Source organism: Benincasa hispida, chromosome 4, assembly GCF_009727055.1.
Source record: "Benincasa hispida cultivar B227 chromosome 4, ASM972705v1, whole genome shotgun sequence".
Classification (NCBI taxonomy): domain Eukaryota; kingdom Viridiplantae; phylum Streptophyta; class Magnoliopsida; order Cucurbitales; family Cucurbitaceae; genus Benincasa; species Benincasa hispida.
In genome coordinates, this window is record NC_052352.1 from 35,160,882 (window position 1) to 35,176,526 (window position 15,645).

The 15,645-nt window shown below is 36.7% G+C and overlaps 1 protein-coding gene across 1 annotated transcript in view; it reads right to left on the bottom strand.

Moving 5' to 3' along the window:
* Positions 1–15,645, bottom strand: part of LOC120075575 (protein SABRE) — a 31,050-nt gene continuing 15,405 nt past the window's right edge. The window contains exons 10-23 of the mRNA XM_039029102.1: positions 13,524–15,363; positions 13,190–13,290; positions 11,658–12,014; positions 6,778–6,896; positions 5,761–6,010; positions 5,089–5,313; positions 4,008–4,147; positions 3,419–3,491; positions 2,523–2,624; positions 2,255–2,413; positions 1,706–2,029; positions 1,440–1,607; positions 767–1,148; positions 1–476 (exon numbers count right to left, since the gene is read on the bottom strand). Of these exons, the coding sequence (XP_038885030.1) occupies positions 325–476; positions 767–1,148; positions 1,440–1,607; positions 1,706–2,029; positions 2,255–2,413; positions 2,523–2,624; positions 3,419–3,491; positions 4,008–4,147; positions 5,089–5,313; positions 5,761–6,010; positions 6,778–6,896; positions 11,658–12,014; positions 13,190–13,290; positions 13,524–15,363 (4,392 nt within the window). The 3' untranslated portion in view covers positions 1–324. The remainder of the gene's footprint in view (positions 477–766; positions 1,149–1,439; positions 1,608–1,705; positions 2,030–2,254; positions 2,414–2,522; positions 2,625–3,418; positions 3,492–4,007; positions 4,148–5,088; positions 5,314–5,760; positions 6,011–6,777; positions 6,897–11,657; positions 12,015–13,189; positions 13,291–13,523; positions 15,364–15,645) is intronic.

Genomic DNA, 15,645 nt, shown 5'->3' on the forward strand with positions numbered 1-15,645 from the left:
TGCGTTGGGAACTTGAGATATACCATTATTATTATATACCATAAATAATATATGTACGGACAAAATTGGATTTCCAGTTGCTCACAAATTTATGAGCTCGTGTACTCAAAAACCTATATATATATATATATAGAAAAAAAGGTAGAAAAATTGAGGTGGCTTCATTCTCCAAGGGCATTTTGGATGTCTTGCTCTTATTGTCATCGCTATGATTTGAGTGAGGCTTCAACCAAAGATATTTTGAAATTTTACGAGCATTGTGGTAGATTAAAGTAGATGGATTTGCAGTTTCATCTGCATTCTCTGTAACGTTTTATCAGGCCATCAAGCTTCCAAAACATCCTCTTTCATTTGCTCCAGCTGTTCCTGTTCATTAAAATCTTCAAATGGTGACGACCCACTAGAACTATCACTTTCATATGGAGTGGTTTCTCTTGGGGATGAGGGAAGGGACTCCCTCTGTTGAGAAGACGAACCTGTTGCATTATATTTTCAGTGTCAGAGTAAATACCATGTGAAATAATTTATTACTAATTTCTTGAGTGAAATATTCAGAGGTCATAACGAGAGACAAGTCCTATGATCCTCAGTGCAATAGCTGCCCCTTTTGCTCGAGTATTAAATAACATTGAGTTTCATCTCAAAATTAATTGACAATGAGAGAAGTAGCTCATTTATCTTATAAAGAGTGCAAGGTTCCCTTGATTTTTTCAACGTGTGATCCTCAACAAGTATATTCTAATAAATAGTGCAGAAGTCGAGATACCTTTCTGTCTAGCACGGAACTTTTTAGTATGTCGCCTAATAAGCCTTTTTGCTTTTGTGATAGTGAGCTGCCGAGCAAACGGTGAGAATTCAGCATCAGTGTCGCTCCAGTCACCTTGGAAATCATTGTCAGCTTCACCCCTCATTGTACGCAAGACAAATGCTTTGGCCTTGCGACGCTGATTGTTGAAGAGACCCCTGATGGAGGTAACAAATCCATCACCTGCCCCATCACTTGGCCGCTTAAGCCAGGTTATTGGATGTTGATCGGATTTCCCTGCCAGACCACCCCCTTCATTGTCACTTAAATTAAAGTCACTGTCAGGAACAACCGTGTTGTTGGGTTCCTTTTGACTATGTGCTTTGTCTTTGAACTTCTTACCCTGCATGAGTGGTGGTTAAGATCGTAAATAACTGAACAAATAATCCAGAAACTCACAGTCGAATGCAAAAACACAATAAATTCCACTTTACTTCCTCTCTGAAAGCTTAGTTGTTTCAGTTTTCATCATAACCAAGCAATGCATTGGTGACTTGCAAGCTGATAAATTCAAATGTGAAAGTAACGAAAGCGAACTAAAATAGTGGAAAGGAACTATAGATGAGGTTGCTACTGGAATATGGAAACTGTATCATTCGTGTAATTATGCAGAAGATCATATCTAAAAGTTCACCTGCATTCCTGTAACAGACTTTAGAACTCCCCAGATGATATGCTTTTTAACTCGAGAAAACAACCTACGCCAAGTCCCAGTGAACTCGGCACGATGGAATGTATCCATCAGCAACTTTAGGTCATTGACGACAAATCTTGATCCTTCGTAAGTAACCAACAACTCAACCTGTCTCAAAAGTTAGTTGAGTGATCTAAAGAGGAATCTACAAAATACGGTTTCAACAATTAATTCGACGAGGAACTTTATGGAATGAGCTAGCTAACCTGGCTTATCTTGATATTGTGGAACTCCATCAACTTTCGAGGTCTGGATCTTTTCTCATCCTGGGCCTTTATTCCCTTCTTCTCTTCATGGGATGAGCGACCAGCTTTGATAGCTTTGGGATCTTTCAATTTATTACTGCCTGATTCATCTGGTTGCTCGACAGAACCCAGTTGTCCACTTTTGGTAATGCTCTGCAAGACAAGTTCAGTAGCAACAGATTCGGCCACAGTCTCTTCCCATGACCTATCGAAAGAAGATGTTCTTCTTAACTCAGGGACTGAACCACTACCAGAATTAGATTTAAGGTTCTGTGTCTTTGATCCCTGCATTGAAAGTATCCAACATTTCATGAGATTAGATGATCCAAAGATGGAATACAGCTCACGTTTGATCAGTTCCAGAGGTCTCAACACCAATGATCATAACTCCAGCAGTTCCATCTTTCTAAATGAAAAAGAAATCATCCAATCTTTCCTTTTCTTCTTTATTTACTATTATCAGAAAAGAAAACTGGCCCCATGAGCCACAAGTAAGCTTAAGAAACTCACCTGAGCAGATTCTGCGTTGCCAGATCCTTGACCACCGAGGGAGAAGCCTAATTTGGAAAACATCTCTGACTCTTTTGTGTTAGATGCAGATACTTCATGAACTGAGGAACCTTTCCTTACACGCCTTGAACCTGCAGCCGTAGAAATCTTCCATGCTTCCTGTAGCACAACGTAAGCAACTCAAAATCTATACTTGGGGTAAACTAAAATAGAAGGTTGCCTTCCACTGAGGAGTTGGCTCCCCTTAGAAACAAAGCTTTCAACTCACCTGCCGTCTCTGTGAATCTTGTTCTTCCTCTGGGAAAAGGTACTCCCACATCATCCGATACATTGTTTCAGTCAAGTGAATTTTGAGGGGATAAATATCAACCTATAAGAGTAAAGAATAACACATTAAGCAAACAATCATGTACCGAAAAATTAAAGTGATCAAGATGATTCTGCTTCATGAATATTTTTGGTAAACAGAACTACAATATTATTTTTAACTGTTGAAGTCTTGTTCATGCAACACATGCACCGGATAAAGTCAGTATCAATTCCTAGCAGGACTTGCTGTCTCAGGATTATTCAGTCTGACAAATCCCTTGCAGGATATGTTCATCTTCAAGGTGCACTTTTATTTTTCTTTATTAATGTCGAGGAGCATTTTCTGAGAAAGAATTCAAGATTATGATAAAAACTAGGGTGTATAATACACAACCAACTATCCACTGTAAAAGGGGAAAAGAAAAGAAAAGAAATGAAAAGAAAAGAAAAGAAAAGAAAGAGAATGAATTGCTGCAACCCATCCACACCCCCTATGCAACTATAGTTCAAGATATGATCTTCCACAAAGCTAATGGAACATCGACTCGAAAACCTATCTGATAACTGGTTTCCAACGCCGAATCAGCCAAAAAAAAGAAAAAGAAAACCTTCTTCTTGTTCACCTAAGTTAAGGTATGGATACAAGCTCAAAAGTCCATTTAGTTAGCACTGTGAAACATCTAAATTGACGATGCCATTATTAAACCAAACATTTCCTTATCAGTTAATAGTTCAACGAATTTTTGGTACTCAAAACTACTGTTCCCTATAGAGGAAATGCACACTATAACGATTTTTTACTAAATAATACAAATACATATTACTCAAACATTTGGAAAAAACAAGGGCACTAACCTGGAACATTTCAAGGAGTGAATTTCCATCCCTAGGAGCTCCCTGTTTTGCATCCACTCGAAGCATGACTAATCTGCAGCCATTAAAGTAGATGCTGTAATTGTCTGAAAACCATATGAAGTAATTAATACCCAAATTTCACAAGGAAAAACAGGAAGCTCATTTTCAAAGGGGAATTATGCCATTTTTCGTATATCCAATAGATAACAGAAATAATTTGTGTGTTTGTGTGCATGTGTTTTTTTATAAATGGATTTTCTTGTTCAGTATGCCTAACCTATTAACTCAGAGACACCTACACCTGTCCCAAAGCTCAAATCCATCAAGGTTTTTTCTTATTGAACTCACTCAAATATTTAGCTAACAGGACCAACCCTTGGAGGCACACTTCACTATTTTACATATTTTGTGAGGTTGAAAATGATAATCTTGAATCACCAAAAAGCATTGATTATATTAGAACTTCAGACGGAAATTAGCATGTGATCCAACAAAAACCATCCCAGGGGATAGGGATGCAACCTAGACAGACGTAGACTTTCACCGAGAATCAAGAGAAACAAATAAAAAGAGCTGAAAAAGAACGTACTTTCCCCACTCTGATGGAGGATTCCATGCTGATAGAAGCATGTCAGACTTGGCATTGGGCAAGCAATTTCGAACAACAAAAAACTTCGTAGTAAACTGAGCAATGCCAACATCTTTGTAATCCCGGTCAAAATCATAAAACTGTAGTAACAGATGGTAACCACGTATTAACTACAATAATCAACCACCACCGTAATTGTAGAATGCTAACAAAAGAAATGAATAATGTCCAAAAAAAAGTTCAACTGACAAGCATTAGTTTACAACTGCCAGGATTTCACCAATCCTTTCATCCTGGTTAATTTGTAAAAATTTGAACTATCAAACAACTGTGATATTTCTTGTCTAAAAGGATAACATGAAACATCTTGAGTGTAAAACAAACTGATAATGTGTGCAAAAAGATAACATGAAACATCTAAACCTAGAAACAAATACTAAACTTGCCCAGTTTTATTATTACAGAAACGTGAAAATGTTTTATTAAACAGAAGCATACAAAAAGGAGGAGATGAGATATCCCACAGCATCAACTAGCCTAGTTGTAACTAACAAAAATTCTTGATAATAGGATTTTTAAGATCGAAGCTTGCTGAAAGAACGTCTATATAGAGGAGCATTTTTAAATTCTTCTACTCTTCTTTATAGCAGTTTTCAAGTATGGAAGGGGCAACTGAATAGCGTTTTTGGCATGATTTGTGGGTTTCCTCTGAAATTAGAAGTCTCAGTTTCCTTGTTTATTCAAGATCTCTACCTCCCACTTTGGTTTGGTCTTTGTTCCTTGGGTTGGCTTTGTGATCTTGGCTTATCTCAGTTTGCAGTCTATTGGTTTCTCCAACATACTCAAGGATTATCGTTCTCAGTTGCTAGCTTTTCTCTTGTTTGGCACTGGCTTTTAAGTTCTTTTGATCTTTAGCAGTGGGATATATATATATATATTTTTTGGTCTGTTAGGTTTATAAGGTATTTCTCATATGGAGATGTTTACATTGTAGTTCATTTGTTTTAATCTGTTTCTTTCCCCTCTTCAGGGTTTTTGTATCTTTGAGCATAAGAAATGAAGGGCATTTTTAGACTCTCACCATGTCATTTAGTTCAGCTTCTGCAAAAGATTTACCATCAACAAGCATGCTCCAGACTACTTTATCAATTTTCAAAGAAATCCGCATAGCATATGAAGGACTTTTGTTCTTCTCCTTCTCCATCAATCTTATCTGAGCAGCTTTCTGAAGAGCCACCCTCAACGATGCAGATGCCATCTTCCTAGACTTTTGTGCATTTACAAGCTCTCTTTTTAATCCTTGCACCTGGAAGGATGCACTTTGATTATATACCTCTGTCAAGCTAAATAGTAGTGCGCAAGAACTAAGATGAGTATGGTCATGCACTATCAACTTAAATGTATATGCGAGGAATATCTTATAAGCAAGATATCACTAGCTAAGGCTACCACTACCACGAAAAGAAGGTTCAAGGATGTAGATTGTAACCATATGACATTTGCAAAAAGATAAAAAATAAAATAAAAGGACGTAAGTTATAACATAGAAATAATGAAGTTCTACTTTGTCAAAAAAATCATCAACAGGTGACAATCAACCATACCACATGCATGCTCACAAGCAGAGCTAAATTTTCAAATTGAAAACTATTCCTAAATTTAGAGAAACAACATATATTAAAATTACCAAACTCACAATCCACGTTTAGGATGATCAAAAGAAATAACAAAAACAGTCCAAAATGTAGCTCACCAATAAGGACTTTCCACCAGAAATCATCCACATCTCACCATCTTTTTCTGGATTTAGGTCACTACCACCGTCACAATAGAGAGACAATTTTCTAATATCATTAACAAGTAACCTCTTTTCCCGTTCTTTCCTTTCAAGGTTGATTTTTGCAAGTTCTACCTCTTCAACACCATCAGGTACAACCTCATCGGCTTCCTCTTCAACATCTTCACCATCTTCCGAAGGAAATGAAAGACTACTATTTCGAGGCCTGAAATTACATATGCATCAAGCATTAACTCCTAGTTTACATTTTTTTTTTCTTTTTGAAACGAAACTCCTACTTATACATGCACAAGCAAATTAATCAAATAAAATATACATTTGTATATCATGTACTGTTGCTATTTTAAGAACTTCGCAGTTCATGTAACTTTTGTATAATAATGGAAAAAGAAATAATAATAGGATAATCCAAAATTCTATCAAGTGTTGCTATCAATAATTTATTTTTTGAAAGGAAATGAAACTTTTCATTGAATTAATGAAAAGAGACTAATGCTCAAAATACAAGGAAATAAAAAATTCGAAAGACAATATGAGACAATCACGAACACAAGTTTAGGAACAACATTCTATGACATAAAATTATTTAAGCTGAAAAGACGATACTCCCCATCCAAACCTTCGCTATCAATGATCACCTTGCCATATATATATATATATATGTATATATACATATATATATCTTATATTGGAACAACTTTTATTGAGTGAAGATAAATGAATACATGGACATATAAAAAACCAAGCTCACAAAAAAGAAAGCTGGACTATAAGAAAGGGCTCCAACTATACAAAATAGAAGCTATGGAGTAATTAATCAAAATATACAAAATATACCTTGCCAAATCCTAGTCTCAAAAGAAGAAGAAGAAGAAGAAAGATGTAATTCCAACCAAAAATAGCAGAATATAATCATTAATACTGTGATTCCAGAAAAACTGAGAGCCATAGACAAAAATTCATCGAACATACTTGGGAAGCCGTGCAAAGAGGAGGTTTGTTAACACGTCAACCATAACTTGAAACTGACGAGAAGTCATTGTTGCTGTTATATTTTCAGAAGTGAAAGTGAGCTCTTTTAATGGCTTCACCTGCAACAAGATCATTCAAACACATTAATAACACTAAATTCAAGACTAATACACAGACTAAGCAAATTAACTCTGCAAGCCAAACATTTAATTAAGACATCTGAACTTGCCCCAATTTAGGTCAACTCTCTTAAAACCCCATCTATAGATCAAAGCCTAGGCTCCAATGGTTCGATTAAGTTGTTGAATTACCACTAAACTCAATCTTAAGCTTGTGGCCATAGTGAATTTAATTTCAAATCAAAACCTTCACATACCTTCTTGCTTGTGTGCTTCATATTAGCACAAAGCTTAATATGTGGTTCTCAAAATTAATTAAAGAGCAAATAAATTATAAAGATTCAAGCACACAATCTCTATCTTTGATATTATCTTAAAGCTCTACTAAATCCAAAAGCTTGGGATAATGGGTCAGGTAAATTTAATCTCATTGCAATAATTTAATAAAAGTGTCATGATCTGGAGCTTTAGGCCTGGCAATACTCTTTACATAATGAATTACCAATATGTAACCAGCATTTCCTTGCTGATTCCAATTTTTTAATTTTCTTTTTTATAAAAGGAAACAAGACCTTTCATTATTTCCTTGCTGATTCCAATTTTTTAATTTTCTTTTTTATAAAAGGAAACAAGACCTTTCATTGAATAAATGAAAATGGACTAGCTCAAAAGACAAGAAAACAAAACAAAACAAAAACTTACCAAATACACTGAGAGCAATACCTAGGACCAAACAAGATAATTAAACTAGTAAAATAAATATATTCTCGTTTATGCGTAAGACTTAGGAAAAACTGCAAAAAGTTGGGAAAGAGAACACCAAGAAGAAGCTTTAACTCAGGCAACTTCAAATTGATCAAACTAAGGTCATTGCTTGTCTTGAAAAATTCATTTGGTTCGATGAGATGGAAAACATTCTTGAAGACTTTAAACTTCAGCAACACAAAACAGGGTGATCAACCACTCTTTTACCCTCTTATGAACTCAAAAAGTGCTGAAAATCCAGCACTTCATCATCCTCTAAAAACCGTCTAAAAGAGAGTAACTGCAAGCCAATGGTCTGTTGTCATCGCTAAGCTTAAACAAAACAAGAGATTCAACTGGCCATGCACCCAAAAAAAGAAAAATCCTCTTCAAAGAAAAATTTTAGCCCCAATTGGCCAGTAACGCCAAATTACTATTTTCCAAATCACCAAAACTGAGGGCTCCACAACTTACCGAAGGGGGTTGAACTTAATACCATTATGCTTGCTATATTCAACTCTTGTATGAATAAATCCAAGCCTAGAGCAGGTAGGTGGAGACGTGAGCTAGGGTAACCAAAATGGCATTCTTTTCCAACCATGTTTCAATTGATTTTTTCTTTTTTCTTTTTTTCTTTTATTTTTTATTCATTTATTTTGGTAAAAGAAACTATTCATTAACGTAAAATTAGGCAAAAACCCCAAGACTTACAAGGCATTATAGGAGGGAAAGCCAATTACTGACTAAAAAAGATAAACTGAAATGAGTAAATGGGTGCTTCCTTTTACACCAAGAGAAAGCTGTAGACAATACAATTTCCATAAAACAAGGAAAAGAGGAAAAAGAATCATGAAATAGCCGCCTGTTCCTTCCCTTCCTTAAGCTCCAAAAGAAAGCACGAATAATGGCCAACCAAATTGTCATTCCTAGTACCACCAAAAGGATGACCCACCAGCAATGATGCCAAAACATCAGAGATGCTATTAGGGCTAGAATAGGACCATCCAAAAGCAGACAAAACAATAACCCAAAAACTAGCAGCAAAGGAACAGTGCAAAAACAAATGAACCGGCGTTTTAGTATGCCTCTGACACATATGACGCCAAGAGGGAGAAAGAGACATATAAAGCAAACGGTCAGTAGTATTAATGACACCTCCCAGAAGTAACAAAATACGGAAAATAACTGCAATATGCTAATCAGTCCCCCATACAAGGAAGAGCTAGCCTTCACGTTTAAAAGGATAGCTGGAAAGTATGAATGGGATGGTCCTGTAACAAGTTGAACATAAAATGTTCACACAAGGAAGAACTCGCCCATGAGTTCAGAACGGAGGACTGTCAGAGAGTGAGGATTGTATGGAAGCACACAATTTAATCCCAACTTCTTCCAAATCAACATTGATCTCAACAATAGAGATCTTTGACTCATTAAGAGATAATCTTGCTCCTTTCAAAAAGATAGTAAAAACATCCTGCCACTCTTGAAGGCAGCCTTTAGTACTTGGACAAAAGATGAGTGTATCGTCAACAATTTGTGGGTGACTTATCAACATCCGGCTTGAATCCACCCTAAAGCCTTGAAGAACTCTTTTTCCACAACAATAGCAAACTGAACAACCAAGAGCATCACCAACAAACGTAAACGAGAAAGGGGAGATGGGATACCTTGCCTAATCCTTCTTTCGACATAAATCTTCCCTCTTATAATCAAGATCGAAAAATTGGCACTTGCCAAGCAACCACCAAGTACTTGGACAAAAGATGAGTGTATCGTCAACAATTTGTGGGTGACTCATCAACATCTGGCTTGAATCCACCCTAAAGCCTTGAAGAACTCTTTTTCCACAACAATAGCGAACTGAACAACCAAGAGCAACACCAACAAACGTAAACGAGAAAGGGGAGATGGGATACCTTGCCTAATCCTTCTTTCGACATAAATCTTCCCTCTTATAATCAAGATAAAAAAATTGGTACTTGCCAAGCAACTACCAAGGTACCCCTTATCCACCTTTGGCAAAACCTATAAAAGCAAGGATCGAATAAAGGGCTCCAAGCCCTCTCACATTCCAAGACAGAAGCTTCATGATATAACCAAAGAACCATTATTACTCCTAACATCCTTTTCTTCCTGACTCTCTCCACTAACCATCTTATTCTCCCATGTGCAAAGCTTACTCACAATCTCCCTATTTCATTTTTTGCTAACCACACAATCCTTTGATGAGATTGGGAAAATACACATTTTCCATTTCCTCAAAGAATGAACAAACTTTCTAGAGAAAGGGTAACCCTGCTCACTATCCGAGTCCATGACAGGGGAACTAGCTTTGCAGGGTGATTCATTATCTTCCTCCTTCTGACAACCATAGCAAGATGATTGGATCTAGACCATGTATTTTGATTGCAATCTGGACAAGTATGAATATGTTGGTGACTCGAATAAGCACAGAATTGGAAACCAACATTCCGTAATTATTTGATAATTAGCCTTGTGACCTATACAGATTCTCCATGGGCTATTTTGATAGGAGTTGAAAGTGCTAGAACAACGTAAAAGATCCATTCTAACTGTCATGGTCCTTATCAAGTAAACCTTCGACTTGTAGGCCCATCACCTTCTCCTTGGGGTTCATTCAAAAATGAGGTAAGTTGAGTCAACTCTAACAAGGCCAATATGATGTTACACATCGAGCAGTAGAGGAAAGCTTATTAACGTTCATTAGAAATGAAGCCAGTAAATTATTGAAAGAAGACAATAAGATTGGTATGAGAAGATATAATAATCGAGCCTAGTGCTTCAAGCATCCATCCAAAAGAAGTCTGACGCTTCTACTAAATCACTAGGAAATTCTTTACTCAAAGTGTGTTATGAGATAGGAGCTTTCATTTTTAATCCCTTGGTAGGACGTCATCTTGGGGGTACAAGTAAAACCTCTTGTCCTTCTATGAGAGTTCACAAGTGTTCACTTTTTCTTGGTGAAAAAATCCCAAGTTAAACTATCAAGGATGATCATTCTGGACCATGGCAGGCATTTAGTTTCATGGAACTAACAATTGTGTCCGTGCATAGCCTCCCAATCCAAGCTGCCTTGGGCTGATCTCATGAACTATGAAAGCAGACCCATTTTTGGTCTAGACAAAACGCAAAATTCAATGTTTTTAGGCAGAACTCCATTGCCATTTCATGCATGGCTAAAGCCCATGAGGCCATGCTTTCATTACTACTATTGTTGATATAATGTTACATACCTCACCTTTATCACCAAGCAAAGAAGTGCTATGTCGTCATCTTTAGTCTCATGTGCTTCCTCAACCTCAAGAAAGCACTCTTTCAAACAATGCACATTTTCTCCACATCTATGACAGTTTAGCTTTGGTAAATTGGCTAGCTAATGATGCTCGAGGCTTCTTGGATAAGGTCTTGATAAGGTTCAATGCTTCATGGGTCACATTCTTACTAATTGGTTTTCACTGATTACCTTTTATATTTCATTCTTTTGAACTAAAACTCTTCGCTGTAATTTTGTAGTTTAGCTATTTGTTCTTTGTTTTTGGCTCATTTTGTCCTGCTATTTTTTGGGTTAGACTCATTGCGACTTCTTTCAGTTCTTCCCGAGAAAAAGTTGGGTTTTCATTTATTATGATTATGTTTTGGAGGAAATGGTAAACTAGTAATGTCGAGTAAACTTTCAAAGACTGTTCTAGGAAAGACCACTTCACTGATTTTAAGGATTAAAGTAATACTCACAAAAAGATTATTTTCTAATACTATTTTAATTTTTTATACAATTCGTTCTAGTTGAGAGGTTTTTTTTTTTAAGCAGTTTAATATGTTGTCTTCAACTTTGTTTGAGTTAATTTTCCATGAAGGATAATGGAGGTTCGTTTAAAGGTGAGGTATGTGACATTACGTGGAGATGCTCTTCTACATGTAAAAACTGTATGTTCTCATCACGTAGAAATGCTATAAAAAAGATAACTAAACTAAAGTAATGAAAGATAAACAACAAACCTTTAACTCTGGAGTTCCACCCTTGTGCCTTGTGTATCGGAAGTACATGTCACAGGGCATGAACACTCTTTCAAGCAAAGCTCCAGTTCGCTTTACTTTGGGAGAACTTCTTAGAATTTTAGGAAGCCACTGCAATCCAGCCCCTGGATCAACATCAGTTGGTGCAACATGAGCCTGAACATGCTCCAACATCACTGACAACTCCATCCGTTTCCATGTCATTTGGGGCTCACTCTCTGAAATTTGCACATTTCCAGTGCCAAGAGCTTGCTCTATCATGTCATGGCCAACTTGAAGGACTGAATGGAATGATCGTGCTAAAACACGCCCGCTAGCAGCAGCAAGCAAGAACCTACCCTGTTTCAGCAACAGAAACAACATGAATCATCACTAAAACATCTTTGCATGTGATGGAAGCGACAAAATGTAACAAACCGATAGTAAATTATTGTTCTTTTAAATATAGGAAAAAAAACATATTTCATTGATGTGATTAAATAAAGAAAAGGGGAGAAGGTTTCCCAATTCAAAAACGATCTAAGTGAAACCTGAAATTTAATCCAAAGAAAATGAGAGAGGTGTAAGATGTTAAATATGGATTAAAAAAAAAAAAAAAACTGTGTATCCCATCTACTTTAAGTTTTTGGGTGAATTTGTGATTTAACAATAGAAGATCCTATGTTCAAACCCAAGTAATGTCATTTCTTCTCCAATTAAAAAAAATATTTTTTAATATTGATTTCTACTTGTTAGACCTTCCACAACCAAGTGAGAACAGTGTTAAACATTTATGAAAAATTAAATTTACTATTACCCATCCACTTAAGTTTTGGGTAGATTGGTGATTTAACACAAGAAAAGGTTCTTATTCCAAACATTCAAACTATTTAGGCAGAATTCAAAGGAATAAAAGGATTGAAAATTCCATTTTATTTAAGATAATATACAATAATATGATTGACCGCTTGGGTTTACATTTTCATGTTGTACATAAACTAATTTTCTAGAATTTTTCTTCTGATAATGGAATGATGACAATAAAGGCGCACAGAAGAAAATAAAAGAAATGAATGGCAATACATGCATTGGATTCTAAGCGTACAGCATTCTGAAGCTATATCAAAATATAATGGAAGGTTAGATCTTAAATGACCTTTTCACCTCTCTTCCACAGAAAAGGAAATTTTTTATTAAAAACAAATCTTCCTTTTGGTAAGAAAATTTCATTGAATGAAATCAGGGGAGAATCCCAAACATGAAAAGGTGATTATATAAGAAATCTTAATACAGATGGATATCTTCTTGGTGAGTAATATCCATATCGTTGAACAATGAAACAAATTTTATCATGAAATGTCCAGAGAAAAAGCATTAATCACCGAAGGGAACAAGACAATCTCATTTAGCAGATATTAGTTGCGTGGTTCACAACAATTACTTGCAATGTTTAGACAGAAAAAACGATATTTAGAAACCGTTGTGAATTTAATCCTCATGATAAAGTTGGAGTCTGAAGGTACTCTTTAACTTACATTAGCTTCTTCTGAGTGAAGATTGAATTGTGGCCCCACCACATTCACCTGGAAGAGACGAGTCCCCTCATCCTCTTCGTCATCTAACTTTCCATTTTTTCCTGAAAAAAAAAATTGCCTCTTAGCCCACAAAATATTTGTCAACAAATGACTAAAATCAACTTTTTTTCCAATATGACCCCACATGTCCCAGACACATGCTTCAATCACAGCAAGATTCATCATCAAGGTAGAACTATAACGGCATTGCCTTTTTTATAAGAACTATAATGCTACTATTTCTGTTACAAACAAATGCCATTATTTCTGCTATAAATGAATGCTCAAGACGTACCAGGTGCAGGAGACGATAAGTTCTCCCCTTTATCTGTAGATGATAAATTCTCTGTTTTAATGCAATGAGATGTAGCTGGCTGTAATTCTGAAGTCTGTGGCTGTGATGTGGAGGAGGCAACTGTGCCATCATTGTTAGGGGGCTTAGAGATCCCACCATCTTCGCACACTTGATTTTTATCATGTGGCTCGTTCTCCTCAAGTAATTTCCTTTGTGCATATTGCCTTGAAGGGGAAGGCTTTGGAGGTTGAAATGCCTTGGATAGACCACCAACAAAAGACCAAACAGCATCTCTGTTCTCAATTGTCCATAGAAGTTTGAGTCCATAAACAAAAATACGCTGGCAATTATCAGCTACGACCACATTGTATCCATCATCATCACTTGGATCAGATCGTGTATGTTCATCACTCTCACTCCCATTTTCAAACTCAGACCTTACATATGTCATCTCAAGGTTTCTTCTTCCAGCCTCTTGCCAAGCTAATAACCTAGCAGGGTCAGCCTTTGGAGTCTGCCGCCTAATTGTGAAATAATCAGATGACAAAAGGAATCCATCATCACGATGTTTTTCAGTTGAGCTGCTCGTTATGTTGCCTTTCTCCACAGGGACTTTATCCATGGAAGCAGATTGTGAATTTTTTCTGGTCATTTGAACTGCTTTTGCAACACTGCTGCAATTTTCTTTATTTATAAAAGCCTTTGGCATATGAAGATCGAGTCCTTGATAGACAAGATCGAGGGTCTCCCGCTTGCATTCAAATGTATATTTCTGCTTGCCTCGACTGTAACCAAGTTCATATTTCAGCTTTGCCATGCTAAAAGTCAATCCTTTTGCTGGATCATCATCATCTAATGGCACGTGTCTTATCTCAGGAGTAGTAATATCAATTCTGAACATAAACTCAGTCATTACTTTGTCCAAGGGCAAATTACCAGATCTTACAGCCCGAGGAACACCAAAACGGGCCCATCTAGAGAAGGTACGGAGTTTGTGAGGAGGTAAGTAATTCAAATTCCAGAACTTAACAATCCACGCAAGATCATGAGCTCCAAAATTCAGTCTTGTAGAACACTCAGTAGTTTTCTCAATATTATCCAACAATTGTTTATCACCCAAAGGAAGAGGAGGCCTAAGAGAGAAATTCCACTGGAGTGACAGAGATGTGGATCTAAATGGATCAAACACTTTTTCACGAGCTTTTCCTTCAATGGGAAGTGAATGTAGATAATGGTTCAATGGTGTTCCAGAATCACATTCCCAGTCCATGTTTACTTCAAGGGTGAAAACCGGTGTTTCAAGTAATGGACCAGATATGCCTTGAGGAAGTTTTAAACCACGAGTATTAGCCATACTCTCCAAACTGCTGGTTAAAATCTTAAAATCCTTAGCAGAAAGAAAGACACGACCATCTGACTGCTGGATCTCCATTTGACCAGATAATATTTGAAGTTTATCAAGCTTTTCATAAGGATCAGTAGTTGCAAGAACATTCCACCATGTCTCAGAAAAGCATAAAGTGATATTTCCATGAATGTAGTACCTCATATCATCCCACCATGGTAAGCTCTTCTCTTTTTTTGGAGGCACAATAAGTGGACCAGGATTCCTGACACTAAGATTAGCCCTTCGTAAGGCCACAGTGAAAGCATAACTGACGTCAGCAAAAACTGGTTCATATCCCACTCCAAAAGATAGCTCCGCTTTCTTAAAATGTATGGGCAAGTTTGAATATGTCTTCATAGCAGGGGTTGTGCCACTAGCAGAGCGTAGCATCTGCACCTTCCTCCATTTCCCAACAAACACCTCTTGTTGCATTTGAGGTTGAAAACTCGTAGCCTGGTTGAAAAGTGAAAATATAGCCATAATCAAATGGAACAAATTCATGAATCTTAGATGCAAGGTAGCATATGACTGCTACATGTGGAATCTTACAAGGCCAGGTGACTGGAAAAGATGAGCAGTAAACAAATGTAGGGTAGAGATTCTTAGGGTTCAGTAATCATGATAACATTAGAAGTCTGAATACCCTATTAACATGTTCCTTCAAGTGTTAACATGCTAACCAACCATTCAAAGGGAGAGGGTCCTCTAGAAAGAGACAAGGTTTAAGCTACACTA